Source organism: Bos mutus, chromosome 8 (genome assembly GCF_027580195.1).
Source record: "Bos mutus isolate GX-2022 chromosome 8, NWIPB_WYAK_1.1, whole genome shotgun sequence".
In the NCBI taxonomy this organism is placed as follows: Eukaryota; Metazoa; Chordata; class Mammalia; order Artiodactyla; family Bovidae; genus Bos; species Bos mutus.
Genome location: NC_091624.1, coordinates 22435926 through 22453742, shown reverse-complemented (window position 1 = coordinate 22453742; position 17817 = coordinate 22435926). Strand labels below are relative to the sequence as shown.

At 42.3% G+C, this 17817-nt stretch overlaps 1 protein-coding gene across 1 annotated transcript; it reads left to right on the top strand.

Annotated features, from left to right (window-relative positions):
- Positions 1-506: 506 nt before the first annotated feature.
- CAVIN4 (caveolae associated protein 4) lies at positions 507-12493 on the top strand. Its single transcript, XM_005904075.2, has 2 exons — positions 507-915; positions 10113-12493. Exons 1-2 carry the CDS (start codon positions 508-510, stop codon positions 10788-10790), a joined length of 1086 nt encoding a protein of 361 aa, XP_005904137.2. The 5' UTR covers position 507; the 3' UTR covers positions 10791-12493.
- Positions 12494-17817: the final 5324 nt, after the last annotated feature.

The following is a 17817-nucleotide window of genomic DNA, read 5'->3' as shown; positions in this document are numbered from 1 at the left end:
CCTCTGTTTTGGTGTGTTTATTTATTGCATTCTTTGATATTGATATATCAGTGCATTTAATGTGAGATTAATGGAAAAAACAGATTTCTGTTCAAAATTCCCATTTGCTTTTTATAAATAATGCTTGAAATTGTCTAAAGGCAAAAGGCTTCACCCATCACTTAAAGTTTGCTTATTTAGTTATTTGGCTTCTAGGCTTAATATTAGTAACACGGTGGCTTTAGGGAACTTTTCCTTTTAAAAAGCTTCCCTCTTCTACCCACACAGTCTTATTTGAGCCCCTTAGTCAGTCAGTAAGCATGTTTGGAACAGCATCCAGTGCTTTGCGAGGGTTCATATTGCAGAACAGTCATGTATGGGTATTTGTAGTTACAAATACTTGACCAGCCTCCAGGGGTGGGGCTTCCAACCCTTTAAGCAACCCTGTTGCCTGTTATCAAGCTAACTTTTTGCTCTCGGTGCCAGAATTGATTGTGGTAAGACATCTTTCACTGAGAAATAATTAAAATGGAGCATAATGGGTCGGCTTCAAATGCTGATAAAATCCACCAGAATCGCCTGTCGAATGTGACAGAAGATGAAGACCAAGATGCCGCTCTCACCATTGTGACTGTGCTGGACAAAGTCGCTGCCATCGTGGACAGTGTGCAGGCCAGCCAGAAGAGGATAGAGGAGAGACACAGGGTGATGGAGAATGCCATCAAGTCCGTCCAGATTGACCTGCTCAAGTTTTCACAGTCACACAGCAACACAGGCTATGTCATTAACAAGTTGTTTGAGAAAACCCGAAAGGTCAGTGCTCACATTAAAGACGTGAAGGCCCGGGTGGAGAAGCAACAAACTCACGTTAAAAAAGTTGAAGCTAAGCAAGAAGAAATAATGAAGAAAAACAAATTCCGTGTGGTCATATTCCAGGTAAGCTGTGTGTTTAACTCAACGACTGCAGTCTTTTGCAGCCTTTAATGGCCAGCATGTCCTATCCGAGTCCAGTGTCACGTGGTGACTGTTGTATACATGTGTGTGGTGGAGTTCTGTATCAGCAGGGATCTCAGGATAAAGCCATTTCTCTGTTAACTGGTATACTATCATGTCAGTGTTTTGAGCTTCTCAACCATTCCATGTAATATGAACTGTGGATCATAGCTGAGTCTATTTCTTGCCTTTGAAACTTAATATTGGTAATCCACTTTTGGGATATTAGCCATATTAGCATGGTGCCCTCTCATAGCCTTTGAGAAGGTTAGAACTAGAAGATAGCTAAGAAGCCTCCAGTTTAAAACACCTCTTTGTTGTATAGAAGAAAAAAAAAAAAGAAACTGAGGACCTGTAGCCCCGTAGTGTGGTTCTTTCCCTTGCTATGGAGAGCCTGGAAAGCCCTAAACAGTAAAATGTAAACTTTGCAGAAATTAATTTGTCTATTGAATTTTTTGTATTATAATAATGTGTAAGTCACGGTTATAAGCAAAACAGTATTTCTTGATGAACAATCAGACAGTTCTGTTTTTTCTTATAGTTATACAAGCGTAGGAGTCACTTAAGTAATTCCTTATATTTGATTATAATGTCTCTTAGCTGATTTTATATGGTAGTTTCTATGTGGCATTGTGTATTGAGCTAGTAAGTTCCTATCTTCCTGTCTTATCTGCACTTGACCCTCATGTTTTTTGAAATAGGAATGCATCCATGGCAAATGCCTAAAACCTATTATATGTTTTAAAACTGTTACAGATCAAAAGGGAAAAGCTTGAACTCCAATGGTAGAAAAATTGGAAAGTCATTATCAGTCAGTTCACAGAAGACCAAATAAATGAGCAAAATTCCACTTTCACCTACTTAAATATTTACAGTTACTGAAACATATTCTGAGTTTAAGAATAGGAAATAACAAGCACTTTCATTTTCTGCTAGTAGAATATTAATTGGTACATTTCTGGAGGGTGGTTTTGGTAGTATGTGTTAAGAACCTTAAAAATTCACAAACCTTTTGGCTTCAAAATTTCACATCAACATGCTTATTGTATGCGTAAAATCAGGAATGTGTGTGGGGATATTCACTGGTGCATATATGTAGTGTTATCATGCTGTATTTTTTAAATGGATGGATGCCCATATGCATAGGGGAAAAGCCTAGAAGAATGAAACAAATTGAAATAGGAACACAGTTGGATTATGTAGGCGGGTATTTGTAAGATACCAGGAATGTGGGCCATTAATGCCCCAGGGGATTCTTTACACTTTAGTCAGTTCTTTGTAGCCCACTGTTGACTGATAAGGTTACACTGGAATAGTAAGTGGTATTTTGGATTTGTTGTGAAGAGCCTGTTGGTTATTTAGGAGAAAGAATGAAAAGAGAAGGTTGCTGATTTCAGAGGTAGGCAGGTTGGACTATGCCATCTGAAGGCTTTGCCATTTCTTCCCCTGCCACCGCCCCCACCCCAAGTCCCTGAAAGTCCTTCTCCAGACATTTTTTGGGAAAACACACACACACACCTGTTATCTTACTGTCGGAAGCCTTTGTCAGTGTATGTAATGGGTGTAGATTTAGTACGAGAATATAGTCTTCATTCTTGAATTCATTTTTCCAAGGGCATTAACAGTCATGAGTATATCTCACTTGCCTGGGGCATGCCAGGAAACATTCTTGGTATCCAGAATTTCTTCTGAGAACCTTTCTGTGAAGAGTAGACCAGGTAACAATCAAGGTTTCAGTTCAGTTTAGTTGCTCAGTCGTGTCCGACTCTTTGCGACCCCATGAATTGCAGCACGCCAGGCCTCCCTGTCTATCACCAACTCCCGGAGTTCACCCAAACTCATGTCCATAGAGTAGGTGATGCCATCCAGCCATCTCATCCTCTGTCGGCCCCTTCTCCTCCTGCCCCCAGCTGCCCCTCCCAGCATCGGAGTCTTTTCCAGTGAGTCATCTCTTCTCATGAGGTGGCCAAAGTATTGGAGTTTCAGCTTTAGCATCAGTCCTTCCAATGAACACCCAGGGCTGATCTCCTTTAGGATGGACTGGTTGGATCTCCTTGCAGTCCAAGGGACTCTCAAGAGTCTTCTCCAACACCACAGTTCAAAAGCATCAATTCTTCGGCGCTCAGCTTTCTTCACAGTCCAACTCTCACATCTATACATGACCGCTGGAAAAACCATAGCCTTGACTAGATGGACCTTTGTTGGCAAAATAATGTCTCTGCTTTTGAATATGCTATCTAGGTTGGTCATAACTTTCCTTCCAAGAAGTAAGTGTCTTTTAATTTCATGGCTGCAGTCAGCATCTGCAGTGATTTTGGAGCCTAGAAAAATAAAGTCTGACACTGTTTCCACTGTTTCTGCATCTATTTCCCATGAAGTGATGGGATCAGATGCCATGATCTTAGTTTTCTGAATGTTGAGCTTTAAGCCAACTTTTTCACTCTCCTCTTTCACTTTCATCAAGAGGCTTTTTAGTTCCTCTTCACTTTCTTCCATAAGGGTGGTGTCATCTGCATATCTGAGGTTATTGATACTTCTCCCGGCAATCTTGATTCCAGCTTGTGCTTCTTCCAGTCCAGCGTTTCTCATGATGTTTCTCATATAAGTTAAATAATCAGGGTGACAATATACAGCCTTGACGAACTCCTTTTCCTATTTGGAACCAGTCTGTTGTTCCATGTCCAGTTCTAACTGTTGCTGACCTGCATATACGTTTCTCAAGAGACTGGTCAGGTGGTCTGGTATTCCCATCTCTTTCAGAACTTTCCACAGTTTATTGTGATCCAGAAAGTCAAAGGCTTTGGCATAGTCAATAAAGCAGAAATAGATGTTTTTCTGGAACTCTTTCCCTTTTTCCACGATCCAGCAAATGTTGGCAATTTGATCTCTGGTTCCTCTGCCTTTTCTAAAACCAGCTTGAACATCTGGAAGGTTCATGTATTGCTGAAGCCTGGCTTGGAGAATTTTGAGCATTACTTTACTAGCGTGTGAGATGAGTGCACTTGTGTGGTAGTTTGAGCATTCTTTGGCATTGCCTTTCTTTGGGATTGGAATGAAAACTGACCTTTTCCAGTCCTGTGGCCCCTGCTGAGTTTTCCAAATTTGCTGGCATATTGAGTGCAGCACTTTCACAGCATCATCCTTTAGGATTTGAAATAGCTCAACTGGAATTCCATCACCTCCACTAGCTTTGTTCATGGTGATGCTTCCTAAGGCCCACTTGACTTCACGTTCCAGGATGTCTGGCTCTAGGTGAGTGATCACACCATCATGATTATCTGGGTCGTGAAGCTCTTTTTTGTACAGTTCTTCTGTGTATTCTTGCCACCTTTTCTTAATATCTTCTGCTTCTGTTAGGTCCATACCATTTCTGTCCTTTATTGAGCCCATCTTTGCATGAAATGTTCCCTTGGTATCTAATTTTCTTGAAGTGTTCTCTAGTCTTTCCCATTCTGTTGTTTTCTTCTATTTCTTTGCATTGATCGCTGAGGAAGGCTTTCTTATCTCTCCTTGCTATTCTTTGGAACTCTGCATTCAGATGCTTATATCTTTCCTTTTCTCCTTTGCTTTTCACTTGTCTTCTTTTCACAGCTATTTGTAAGGCCTCCCCAGACAGCCATTTTGCTTTTTTGCGTTTCTTTTCCATGGGGATGGTCTGATCCCTGTCTCCTGTACATTGTCACGAACCTCCGTCCATAGTTCATCAGGCACTCTATCTATCAGATCTAGTCCCTTAAATCTATTTCTCACTTCCACTGTATAATCATAAGCAATTTGATATAGGTCCTACCTGAATGGTCTAGTGGTTTTCCCTACTTTCTTCACTTTAAGTCTGAATTTGGCAATAAGGAGTTCAGTGGCTTAATAAAACAGGAGTTTCTGAAAAGTCCTAATTGTCTCTTGTGTGTCTGTTGATATACAATTCTTCTTTTAAAAAGTTGTTTCTATAACCTGTTTATTCCCTGAAACTTGCTATTTTTTTTCTTTTCTTTGAGCCCCAGTAGTTATTAGAATGAATAAAAGATGGTATGAAAAAGCAACTAAGAGGCATAATGTTGTGAAGAGTCTGTGAAATTAAGTTGTGCAGAGTAAGCAGCCCTTTGTCAATAAGCAGTGGCTATCTCATGCAGTTGGGAGTGCTTGTAAAGAAAAGATACAGGCAACTACCAGTGGATATGGGGATTCTTAGATGTTGAAATAGAGAATACAGCATTCACATGGTTCTTCGTAGCAGTTAAAATTCTTATAGTTTTTTTTGGCTGCTCCACTTGTGGGATCTCAGTTCCCTGACCAGGCACTGAATCTGTGCCGTGGCAGCGAAAGAGCCAAATCTTAACCACTAGACCACCAGAGAATTCCCACAATTCTTAAAATGTATTCTCATAGTTAAAATATGTATATATATGTGTATATATACATGTATACACACACACACGGCTTTATTGAGACTGTGCCTTCTACTAAAATTAACTTGAAGCTGAGTAATTTAGCTGTAACAGGCTTACCTTTCCATTTGAGTTTTTCCTCAAAAAGATATCCCTGGATATATCTTTTGGTGGCAGACTTTATTGGTACTTTATCTCCCACAGTTGTGTACAGTGGAGCTTTTACCTAATCCTGGACATTGGCTTTGGAAAAAAGTATCTGTTCTGTATCATACAATTATGATTTCTTTTTGAACATGCTTTCACCTTGGTGACCTTCTCACCATGAAGGCGAGGAAGGAGGATTATCATACCTTCTAACAATTTTGCTTACTAACCACATGCCTTTGCTTCCCAAATGAGGTATTAGGCCTTTCCCTAATGATAAGTTCCAGACTTGTAAATATTCAGACTTCTCCTACCTATATTACTTTGATAATCATGGCCACTATACTCTGATTTATAGTACTTGTTTTGTTACAAAACTCATCTTCTTACCTAGAATTTTACATGAAAAGATGCATAATAATTATACTTGGAAATCAACTATAATTCAACCCTAATTGTTTTCAATTATTATTTTAGTGAATTCACCACTAACTCATGATTATCTCTGAAGCATAGGCATTACAACAAATAGATTCACTTAACAGGTTCTTTCTCTGATTCACCTCTGTTTTGTTTTGTTGTTAAGCTTGATTTTGTAGAGTTTGTTGTGCACTTGAAGGAGGGTTTGTGATTCCTGAGCCAGATCTGATGCCTTTACAGCAGGATTGTGAAGGTTTTTCTCACCGAACAGTAATAATTCTTCAGCTTCGTTTCTAATACCTCCTCAGTCTACACCCACACACGCAGGGCTGCTGAAGCTGCTCCCTGTAGCAGGTGGTCAGGAAAAGAGAGGAATAAAGTTGCAGCTTCTAACTGATTCATCAGAGAGCTGTCAGTTATCCACCCTGACTTTTTTTTTAAGCTCCTAGACTGTCCAATCCTATAGCCAAATAATTAAATTTTAAGTAAGTATCCAAAGAAATAAAGTTCCGGGGATACCTCCTTGACTATCAGGCTGATAGGTCTTGGAATGTATATGAATATATTTCTTACATAGTAAACTTTTTTGGTTGAACATATTTAATCTGGATCTCAAAGTAAGGGCACATTTATTTTGTTTGTTTGTTTTAGATATATTCATTTTTTGTCTGTGGTAGGTCTTCGTTGCTGCACAGGGCTTTCTTGAGTTGTGGCGAGCGGGGGCTAATCTGTAGTTGTATTACGCTACAAGGTGGCTTCTCCTGTTGCGGAGCACAGGCTCTAGTGTTTGTGGGCTTCAGTAGTTGTCACACATGGGCTTGGTATTCGCAACTGTGGGCTCTGGAGCGTGGGCTGAGTAGTTGTGATGCGTGGACTTAGTTGTGGACCAGGAGTCGAACTAACCACATGCCTTTGCTTCCCAAAGGCATGTGTCCCCTGCGTTACACGGTGGATTCTTAACCACTGGACCCCCAGGGAAGCCTGGGAGCATAGTTTCTTTTAAAAAAATTCATGGGTTCAGTTAGAAATCTCATGATCTTTAAAGTTTTTCTGGTTTAGTTTTAAAAATAACCAGTAAATAGTGAATTGAGGTCCTTTAGCAGCTGTGTTTTTGGGCTCATTCTCAAGGTTACTAGTGTCTGCCAGTTCAATCCAGTTCTTATCCTTACCCTTTGACACATTGACATAGTTATTCCCTCCCTCTCTTCTTCTCTTTTGCACATTTGTAGTCTCCGTTTCTTCTTAAAGCTTCTTTCCCCTGGGCTTCTGGGGGCGTCCCTCTCTCTTGGTTTTCCTCCTGCCTCACTGGCTGATATTTTTCCATTTTGATTCTTTCTCATCTCTTCCTTCTTATCTTTAGGTCCAAAATCCATTTATCTGTCTATAACACCAAAATTCAAAAATTTCTAAAAATAAATTTTTTGTAACTTATTTGGCAGCAAGGCCTAACTTGACCTGAACTCATTTGAAGGCAAAACCCAACCTCAAGTAGCATGAGGCTATTTGTATTCTTTATGCCACCCTGGAGTGAATGTTCATATTTTCTTTTCTTTGCAAGATCTCACTGGGAATGTTATGTATTATTTTCCCAAATCTGAAATATTCTGATTTTTAAAAGGTACTTTGGTTTCAGGGAGTTTTGAGTAATGAAGTGTAGACCCACTCAATCTCTTGGTTGTCTGTTTGAACTGGTCATGATTTTTAGTTTCATCTTTATGTTAATGACTCCTAGAGAGATAAATCTCTAGTCCAGACCTCTCCTGGATTCCAGACTTATATATTCAACTGCCTACTCGTCATCTCTGCGTGGATGTGCAGTGGGCATCTCAAAGTCGGCATTCTCAGCACCTTAGTCAGTATCCTTCCCCTCCAGTCTCTGCCTCCCACTGTCTTCCCAATCTTAGTGAAATGCAAATATGTCCTTCATTTGCTCAGGCCCTGGACTTGAGAATCATCACCCTTGACGTCTCCACAGCTCAGTCTAGCAGTGGATCCCATTGACTCCTACCTTCACAGTGGATCTGGAATCAGACCACTTCTCACCACCGCCTCTGCCAGCACCTTGACCGCCTCTCACCTGATTGAGCTCAGTGGTCTCTACCTGCTCTCCCTGCTTCTCATTACTCTCGACTGCCTCATTTCAACAGGGTGACCCTTTTACAGCATGAGTCAAATCATGTTACTGTTTTCCCCAGAACTAGAAGGCTTCCTATCATATCCGGAATAAGAGCCACAATCATTATTGGCTACAGAGCCTTATGTGCACTGGCCCTCTCGCTCCCTCTCTTACCTTCTCTCCTTCTCTTGACCCTTGATCATTCTACTTGAGTCACGATGCCTTCTTTGCTTTCTGCTTTCCTCCCTGGGATATGCATTACCTTCAGGTCTAGGCTTGGATGTCACCTTCTTAGTGAGACCTTTCCGAGCATCCTCCCCTTTTAAAAGAGCATTTAAAGTATGTATCCCCACTCCCCATTTTATTTTTCACCTTAACATTTATTACCACCCAACATACTATATAGATAACTTGTTTATTTCTCTTTCTGAGAGTACAGGTTCTTTTACTGTTTTACTCACAGGAGGTTCTCAGTGCCTAGAATATTGACTGGTACATTGTGGGTGCTTAGTAACAATTGTTGAATGAAGGCATGTGTCTCTCTGTTCCAGCAGTCATTTGTTGAGCATACCTTCCATGTGCAAGGCACTCTGATAGATGTGGAGCATAAATCATAAATAAGATACAGCTTGGCTTTCATGGAGCCTATTATTTAGTGAAGGCCCCAGGGAGACATACACAAATGAGTAGAGCTCCAGTTCAATTCAGACTGTGAAAAATATTGTAAGTAGAAGATGGTTGGATGGCATCACTGACTTAATGCACATGAATCTGAGCAAACTCTGAGAGATAGTGAAGTACAGGGAATCCTGGCGTGCTGCAGTCCATGGGGTCACAAAGAGTCGGACACGACTTATTGAGTGAACAACAACAAGTACTTTTGTGTCATTTGGGTATAAATTGGAGACAGAATTGGTCTCTTGGGGAGGTTGGGCATGTTTGACTCAAAGATTTTGTTCACCAAGTTGAAAAGAGCATTTAAAGGTATTTAATTAAGGTAGCAAAAACCACGTATAGGAAGGCGTGGAGGGATGAGAACAGCATGTGCTGGAGGCGCTCAGGGTGTTTGTATGGCTGGACTGGACTGGAGGACCGGGAAAGCAGGCGTAGTTCAAACCAAAGGGCCATCTAATTATACTACAGAATTTGAACTCTCTGTCCTTTTGAGTATTGATGAGCTCCCAAATGTTTTAAAGTAGAGGAAGGATGTGATCAGATGTATGTTTTAGGACCATTTCACAGGAAATACTTAGGTGATATTGTGGTGAAGGTTTTTCATAAGTTCAGGGCTGAGGTTACAGGGCCTGAATTAAGACATTGGTAGAGGCAAGGATGAAGGAGGAGGGAACAGAGGAATTATTAGTCGGTAAGCAGTGTTACCGACAGCGCTTGGTGACCTGTCAGAGGAGAGCAGGGAATATTTGGGATGGTGATTCTGAGGTTTCTCTCTGGGTGACACCTGGAGGTATTAGTGCTGAGAGGTCCAGGAAAGGGTGATGGCTGAGCCTTGATTTTTGGATAAGTTAAGTTAGAGGTGCCTATGTTACATCTAGGTGAAGAAGTCTGCCTGCCAGTTAGAAATAAATGAGTCTTCATCTTAGGGGAAGGGGAGAGGTGAAGGGAAGATTTGTTGAGTCTGCTTGCCATTGGATTTGAAGGTAGAGCAGTGGATAATGTTGCTTAGGGTGAGCTTGGGAGATGAAGAAAAAGAAACCTTGAGAAACACCAGCATTTAAGGAGCGGGTGGAGGATAAACAACCTGTGAAAGTGAAGTCACTCAGTTGTGTCCGACTCTTCGTGACCCCATGGACTACAGCCCACCAGGCCCTCCGTCCATGGGATTTTCCAGGCAAGAGTACTGGAGTGGGGTGCCATTGCCTTCTCCGTTAACAGCGGCTAGGCATATTATATTTACTTGGAGCTGGTATACTTGGTTACAGCCTTAGTGCCCTCAGACATTGCATGCTTGGCCAGCTCCCCAGGTAGCAGCAAGCGCACTGTGGAGGAGATTAAAAAGGTGTGGGAAGGTCCAAGAACCCATGGCTAACAAGCTTGCTTTCTCTCTCCTTCAGGAGGAGGTTCAGTGTCCGACGTCCCTGTCTGTCGTGAAAGACAGAAGCTTGACTGAGAGTCCAGAGGAGGTGGACGAAATCTTTGATACCCCAGTTGATCTGTCTTCGGATGAAGAATATTTTGTTGAAGAGAGCAGGTCTGCCAGGCTAAAAAAGTCAGGCAAGGAGCGCATTGATAACATCAAAAAGGCATTTTCCAAAGAAAACATGCAGAAGACGCGGCAGAATTTTGACAAGAAAGTGAACAGAATTAGGACTAGAATAGTGACCCCAGAGAGGAGAGAGCGGCTGAGGCAGTCAGGGGAGAGATTGAGACAGTCAGGGGAGAGACTGAAGCAGTCAGGGGAGAGGTTTAAGAAATCTATTTCCAATGCAGCTCCCTCAAGGGAAGCTTTTAAGATGCGTAGCCTTCGGAAAACCAAAGACCGAGCAGTGGCTGAGGGTCCAGAAGAGGTCAGGGAGATGGGGGTGGACATCATTGCCAGGGGCGAGGCTCTAGGCCCCATCAGTGAGCTCTACCCCGAGGCGCTCAGTGAAACAGACCCTGAGGAGGCCAGTGCCACGCATCCTCCCCAAGAAGGTGGGGAGGTCTCGACCCCCGAGCCTCTAAAAGTTACTTTTAAACCCCAGGTGAAAGTAGAGGATGATGAATCTCTTTTGCTAGATTTAAAGCAGTAATTATAAAGAGGAATTAAGTATATTATAATTGTAAGTCTCCTTAATCATACAATCTTAGTTTAATTAGTATAGTCATTTACATGTACATGCCATATAGGAAAACATAAATGATATGCTTGTTTCATTTTTAGGTTTAAAATATTCAAGATAATAAGTTATTAATATATATTTCCTTGTAACTTCCTGGGGAATTCTTTTTTTTTTCCTCCCCGGAGAACTTTTTTTTTCTCTCCTCCCCCAGGGCTTATTTGATTCTATCAGCTTTCTCTCTTAGGTCACTCTCACGGCAGCTGTGGATTTTTAAGTTCATTTCTCTTGCCCATCAAAAAAAATAGTTTCCTAGTGAGGGCCAATTAGGTGTTTGTCTAGTCTACAACAAATGAAGGGCAAATTTGTGGCCATGATTTGCAAGTCAACTCTTGATTTTGGTCTAGATTAATACAAGGGGAATAACTCATGTGTGGATTTTATCTGTTCAAATCAATAGATTTGTTAGTAAATTAGCAGTCACACCCCTTTTTGATGCCTTTGCATAAAAACATGGAAGTGCTGGACTCGAGCACTCGGTTCTGGCATCAGAGCCTTGCTTGTAGCAAGCCACTCGGCAAGTCGTCTGCTAATCGTCTGGTCACTGAAATGAAGAGAGTTCACCTGTCCTGCCCACCCCAGAGGACTGCTGTGAAGATTAATGAAATATTACACATTCTGGGGGGAGCAAGAACCATTTCCAGAGAAAAGAAACCCCACCGGTTCCTCAAAAACAGAATCGAAATACTTACATCTTCTGAAAAAGCCCTGAGCTTCAAGCAGTAAGGACCTAGGTGGGACAGACACTAAAGTTGGTTTTTCTTTTCACAGAATCAGGAATGAAAAATAAAGGTTTGGGTGACATCTTTTTCATCAGAGACTAAACCCAGCTCTTGGGTTTGAATTGGGTCTTAAAACATTTCCTGGAAAATTCTTCTCTGATTATCTTCTGCACAGATCTCTGGTGGACTAGAACAGCATGTTTGAGCATCATGAACTCTGCAACTGTGGCTGTACCTTCAAGAGGCCTCTCTAAAGCCAGACCTTGTACAGTGTTTTTAAAAGACCTCAAATGTTTCTGATTTCCGGAGTGAACCCCTCAAAGTCCACCTGTCTAAAACAGTGTTCAGGGAGTTCATCACAGCTGCTTTGGGAGGAAGCCAGATTCTACCTGTCAGTCAGCTGTAAATCTAACTGATCAGCTAAGTAGCTGATCCAGAAGTAGATATTATTGTTAAAGAGAAAAATGATCATACTGGTTCTTCAATTATGTATGTTTAAATCTTTTGATTTGAGAAAGGGAAGAAATGGAATTATGGGATTTGAGAATTTGAAGAGTTTTGGACAACAGTTAGCTTTCAGATCAGTTTTAGATGCTCTGGTAGTAACTAAAAATTGTACACACACACACACAAATCAGCTTTAAAATATTTAACTGAGTTATCCAGCTGTTTGGGTTTGGGAGTTTGATTCAGTATCATTTCCTCTTCACTGTGCGTGAATACATAAAATAGTGAATTGTTCCTCTCATTATCTTTTTATAAAGTGTATACAGCTTTGAACAATACTTCAAAAGGAATAATTTTTAAAATGTTATGGTTTAGCAAAAGCTTGGATGCCTAATCAAATATTTCCTTAAAGCCATAATAAATTTGAATTAAAAAAGATAATACAAAGTTTGATGTCATTGTCCTATTTGTAAATATTTTTGCTGATAATGAAAGCAAACAATATGGCACGAATTTGATATAGTAACCCTGCTTATGATAGATATGTTTCTAGGTTAAGCAGAATGTAAAGAAGTTATAGGTTGTTTTTTCTGGCACCATACAGAGTAATGGAGAAGGAAGTGGCAACCCACTCCAGTATTCGTGCCTGGAAAATTCCATGGACAGAGAAGCCTGGTGGGCTGCCGTCCATGGGGTCACAGAGAGTTGGTCACAGAGAGCACATCAGTACGGTATGGAGAGTAAACATCAATTGAACTTTTTTATTTTTTTGCAGATACCACTGTCAAGTAATTTCTGTCAAGTCCTTTTACTTACTGACTCACTTTATAACCAGGCTTTACATGTTAATGGAATGTTGCCCACATAGGTCCGTCTGAATGTTGACGTAGAAGACATTGTAGCCTGGTCAGCTCTTCATCATGGTGGACTTTGAACAATTTCCATGTTCCCAGAGGTTCATTGTAACTTTTTACATTTATTTTAGGCTGTGCTAGGTCCTCCTTGATCTACCGGCTTTCTCTGGTTGTGCCAAGTGGGGGCTACTACTCTCTAGCTGTGATGTGCAGTCTTCTCATTGTGTGGCTTCTCCTGCTGCAGAGCACGGGCTTCAGGCACATGGGCTCAGTAGTTGTGCACAGGCTTAGTCGCTCCATGGCATGTGCGATCTTCCCAGACCAGGAATCAAACTCGTGTCCCCTGCATCGGCAGGCAGATTCCTAACCACTGGACCGCCAGGGAAGTCTGATTCATCGTACTTTACACTGCTTGTTTGGTACTAGGATTTTCCCCTCTGTGTTCCTTCTGTCTCTGAACTTCTCCTCCCATGTTTAGAGCATTCCTCAATTCCATATTCATCATTTTTTCTTTTACCGTGTTCTCTTGACACAAAGAATGTCTGTTTATTATATAGACTGCAAAATCAAATATCTTCATTTAATGCAAGGAATAATTATCAGCATTTTCTCTTCTTAAAGTTTCAGACAACACAGAACAGATTTTGTGCTTATTGTACTCTTCTGTGTTTTTGAAATTTTTGTTAGATTTTGAACCGTTTATTGTGATTGCAGCCATGAAATTAAAAGACGCTTACTCCTTGGAAGAAAAGTTATGACCAACGTAGACAGCATACTAAAAAGTAGAGACATTACTTTGTCAACAAAGGTCCGTCTGGTCAAGGCTATGGTTTTTCCAGTAGTCATGTATGGATGTGAGAGTTGGACTATAAGGAAAGCTGAGCGTCGAACAATTGATGCTTTTGAGCTGTGGTGTTGGAGAAGACTCTTGAGAGTCCCTTGTACCGCAAGGAGATCCAACCAGTCCATCCTAAAGGAGATCATTCCTGGGTGTTCATTGGAAGGACTGATGTTGAAGCTGAAACTCCAATACTTTGGCCACTTGATGAGAATAGTGGACTCATTTGAAAAGACCCTGATGCTGGGAAAGATTGGGGGCAGGAGGAGAAGGGGATGACAGAGGATGAGATGGTTGGATGGCATCACCGACTTGATGGACATGAGTTTGAGTGAACTCCGGGAGTTGGTGATGGACAGGGAGGCCTGGCCTGCTGCGGTTCATGGGGTTGCAAAGAGTCGGACACGACTGAGCGACTGAACTGAACTGAACTGATTGAAATAAAATCATTGGCAGGATGTATACCGTTTTCTTTCTGTGGGGAAGAACAATGCATCATCCACAGATACTCGGGGCCTGGAGCCCTCTCTCAGGCTTTTCTACAGAATAGACGGAAGAGAGGAGGGGAGTGCAGCTCTGTCTCCTGCGTGAGATGGATCCAGAGGCTTTTGTCTCAGGGTCTGCATGGCCTGGGTCTAGCTTAGAGTTTAGTAGAAAAGGCCCAGTGAGAAAAAGCGGTAAGAGGAGCATGATAATTCAGCCTGCTGAGCATGTATGTGTGGTGTGTGTAAGCTCCCTTGAGCAAGTTTTCCATAAATTTAAAATACAAACTAAACTACAGTATTTTCATTTTGACTTTATTCTTTACCTTCCATGTACATAAAAGGGTTTGGTTCAGAGCAGTCAAATTCATTGTGATTCATCTGGAGAGCAGGCCATGTTATGTAAAATATTTCACAGAATCACTGTGAACTTTGTAATTCCCCTTGCATGAAATTACTGGGGCTGTTTTTCTTATGAGACATGTTTTCTACAGATTTTATTGAACCCTACTAATAGCATCACAGACTCGATGGACGTGAGTTTGAGTGAACTCCAGGAGTTGGTGATGGACAGGGAGGCCTGGCGTGCTGTGATTCATGGGGTCTCAAAGGGTCGGACACGACTGAGCGACTGAACTGAACTGAAAAATGTTTTAAGTTCCAATCCCCAGATAGTTTCTCTGCCCTATCTGAGTCAAGACCAGGGGAAATGACCACTGTGGTCTCATCTTGAGTTCTTTTGAAATTGGGGGCATGCTAGTTAATCTGGTCTGTAGTGAATGAAAAATGAAGAAGCCTGAGTGCTGAGTTTTGTGTGTCATTCTTGTGGCCACTTCTGAGTGTTGTGATTTCTGAGGATTTACAGCTGTCCTTAGCAAGTCCGAGTCCTTCAGTGAATTTCATGGGTGAATAGGAGATGGAGGCTAGCTAGCTCTTTGGGCGCATCTCTTAGGATGGCCGAGGATCCCCGAGAGGACAGAAGAGTGTCAGAATATCCTCAGGCTTTGAATTTACTTTGGGTATCTTCTCTAAATTAACTGTGCTAGTCAAGGGCTCTCCCAGACTGCCCTGCCTCTTGATGCCTTTGCTCATGCTGTTCATTTCCCTTTCGGCCTGGGAGATGAGTTTCAGGTTCAGTGATAATGTCCATCCATGTCCTACTTGTAGCTTTTCATGGTTACCTCCCATCCCTTAGGAAGGGCATGATTATTTACTCCATATATCCAATATACATAGCACCTTTGATCTGCCAGATTCTGTGTGAGGCACAGAGGATTCAAAGGTGAATAGAACACAGTCCTTAACCCCTCTGCTCCCCCACCCCTCCCCTTTCTCAGCCCTTTTCTCAGCCTCACTGTTTCTACGAGACTGTTAAATAAAAACAACTTATCGTTGTATTTTAGTTCATTTGTGTGACTGTGCTAGCCATCATTGTTGTTCAGTTGCTAAGTTGTGTCCAATTCTTTGGGACTCCAAGGACTGCAGCACACCAGTCTCCCCTGTCTTTCACCATTTCCCTGAGTTTGGTCAGACTCATGTCCATTGTGGAGAAGGAAACGTCAGCCCACTCCACTGTTCTTGCCTAGAGAATCCTATGGACAGGGGAGCCTGGTGGGCTGCCGTCTATGGGGTCGCACAGAGTCGGACACAGCCAAAGCGACTTAGCATGCATGCGTGCATTGGAGAAGGAAATGGCAACCCACTCCAGTAATTCTTGCCTGGAGAATCCCAGGGACGGAGGAGCCTGGTGGGCTGCTGTCCATGGGGTCGCACAGAGTTGGACACGACTGAAGCAACTTAGCAGTAGCAGCAGCATGTCCATTGAGTCAGTGATGCCATCCAACCATCTCATCCTCTGTCATCCCCTTCTGCCTTCAGTGTTTCCCAGCATGAGGGTCTTTTCCAGTGAGTCAGCTCTTCACATCAGGTAGCCAAAGTGTTACAGCTTCAGCTTCAGCCATCAGTCCTTCCAATGAATATTCAGGGTTGATTTCCTTTAGGATTGACTGGTTTGGTCTCCTTGCTGTCCAAGGGACTCTTTCAGAATCTTCTTTCAACAGTTTGAAAGCATCAGTTTTTCAGTGCTCAGCATTCTTTATGGTCCTACTTCTTCATCTGTACATGACTGCTGGAAAAACCATAGCTTTGACTATATGAACTTTTGTTGGCAAAGTGATGTCTCTGCATTTTCATACACTGCCTAGGTTTGTCATAGCTTTTTTCCCAAGGAACAAGTGTCTTTTTAATTTCATGGCTGCAGTCATTTGATATCATGAATCCAGAGATGGACTCCCTGTACCTCAGGAGCTTTTTCTTGGTGAAGAAGATAGACATGGAATCCAGCATCATTGCTGTGTGATTGGAGCCTCAGATTTAAGAAAGGATAATGGGAGCATAGAGGAAGCTCACAAGCTGGGGAGGACATGTCAGGGAAAGCTGGAGAAAATGGTGCATCACTTGGCATTCGAAGACCAGTCGCGATTCAGCTAAATAACAGAATTCAAGGCAAGATGCTGCTAGAGAGGTGGTGTGAAGGTGTTTTGGGTTTTACGTCAGGGGCCATAGAAAGCCAGTGAGATTTTAAGCCATGGTAGTGCCATGACTGATGCTTGTGGAAGGATATTCTGTTAACATACCAGGGGCAGGGAGACCAGTTACTGGGGCCCTTGCATTTTTTTCAGGTGAGAGTAGCACCTGCCCTCAAGCATTAACAGAGCTCTGAATGGGATACACTTAGATGTGGGTTGTGATGGGGAGCCAGGTTTTTGACTCGGGTGAGTGGTCCTGCCATTCCCTGAGGTGGGAAATACTGATTCCATCTGGGGAGCTCTGAGATAGGCAGTCCCGTGATGCCCCTGTTACTCTCTGCTCTGACAGCCTTTGTTGCTCATCCCTGGCATAGCCTGTGAAAGACGAGCCGTGTGTATAATCCAGAAGCTCCCACCCTGGAGGTCTGTCTGGCTTAGCCATTGTGTGTCTCACTCATGCTTGAAGAAGGCCTAATTTGGAATGATCCTTTCCTTGTTCTTGCAACTGCTTGCCCTCTCCACCAGGACTGAAAAGTCTTTGGGAAGCAACATTGCCTTTCAGATCTAAGGCCATCGTGAGAGCTCTGTCATCAACACCTTTGATCAGGGCCAGGGCCAGATTTTTGTCTGCTCATTGTGTGGTCCAAAGAAAAGCTACCCTTGATCTTAAAATGGTTGTTTTTGGTTTGTTTCTCTTTTTTCTAATTTCAGTTGTTGTTTGGCACCCAAGAATTCTAGCTAAAGTTGTGCTTGGTATTGTTAAGTAAACGCTGCTAGGACCTGGTACCTTGGTCAAGGCCAGTTGCTCAAGTTCATGTAGCTATTCGGCTGCCATGGTTTGCAGTAAGAGTCTCAATCTCACCCTGCATGCTTTGGTTTCATATCTCATCCCTTGGTGTCTTACACATTTTATCTGAGTCACGGCATCACAAATGTATTAGGGGTTCAACATGGGCTTTGATGCAACGCATTTTTCTTCTCTTCCAAGGTTTTGACTGATGGAAAAGTTCATATAAGGATCACCAGTAAAATGGAGCAAGGTGTCACCCTGTTGCTGGGTGGGTGGATT

Bases quoted from the DNA above. Each gene is read 5' to 3' on its own strand.
- CAVIN4 (XM_005904075.2), top strand. From the start codon at position 508: ATGGAGCATAATGGGTCGGCTTCAAATGCTGATAAAATCCACCAGAAT. The intron at 916-10,112 runs GTAAGCTGTGTG...TCTCTCCTTCAG, and splicing joins TCCGTGTGGTCATATTCCAG to GAGGAGGTTCAGTGTCCGAC.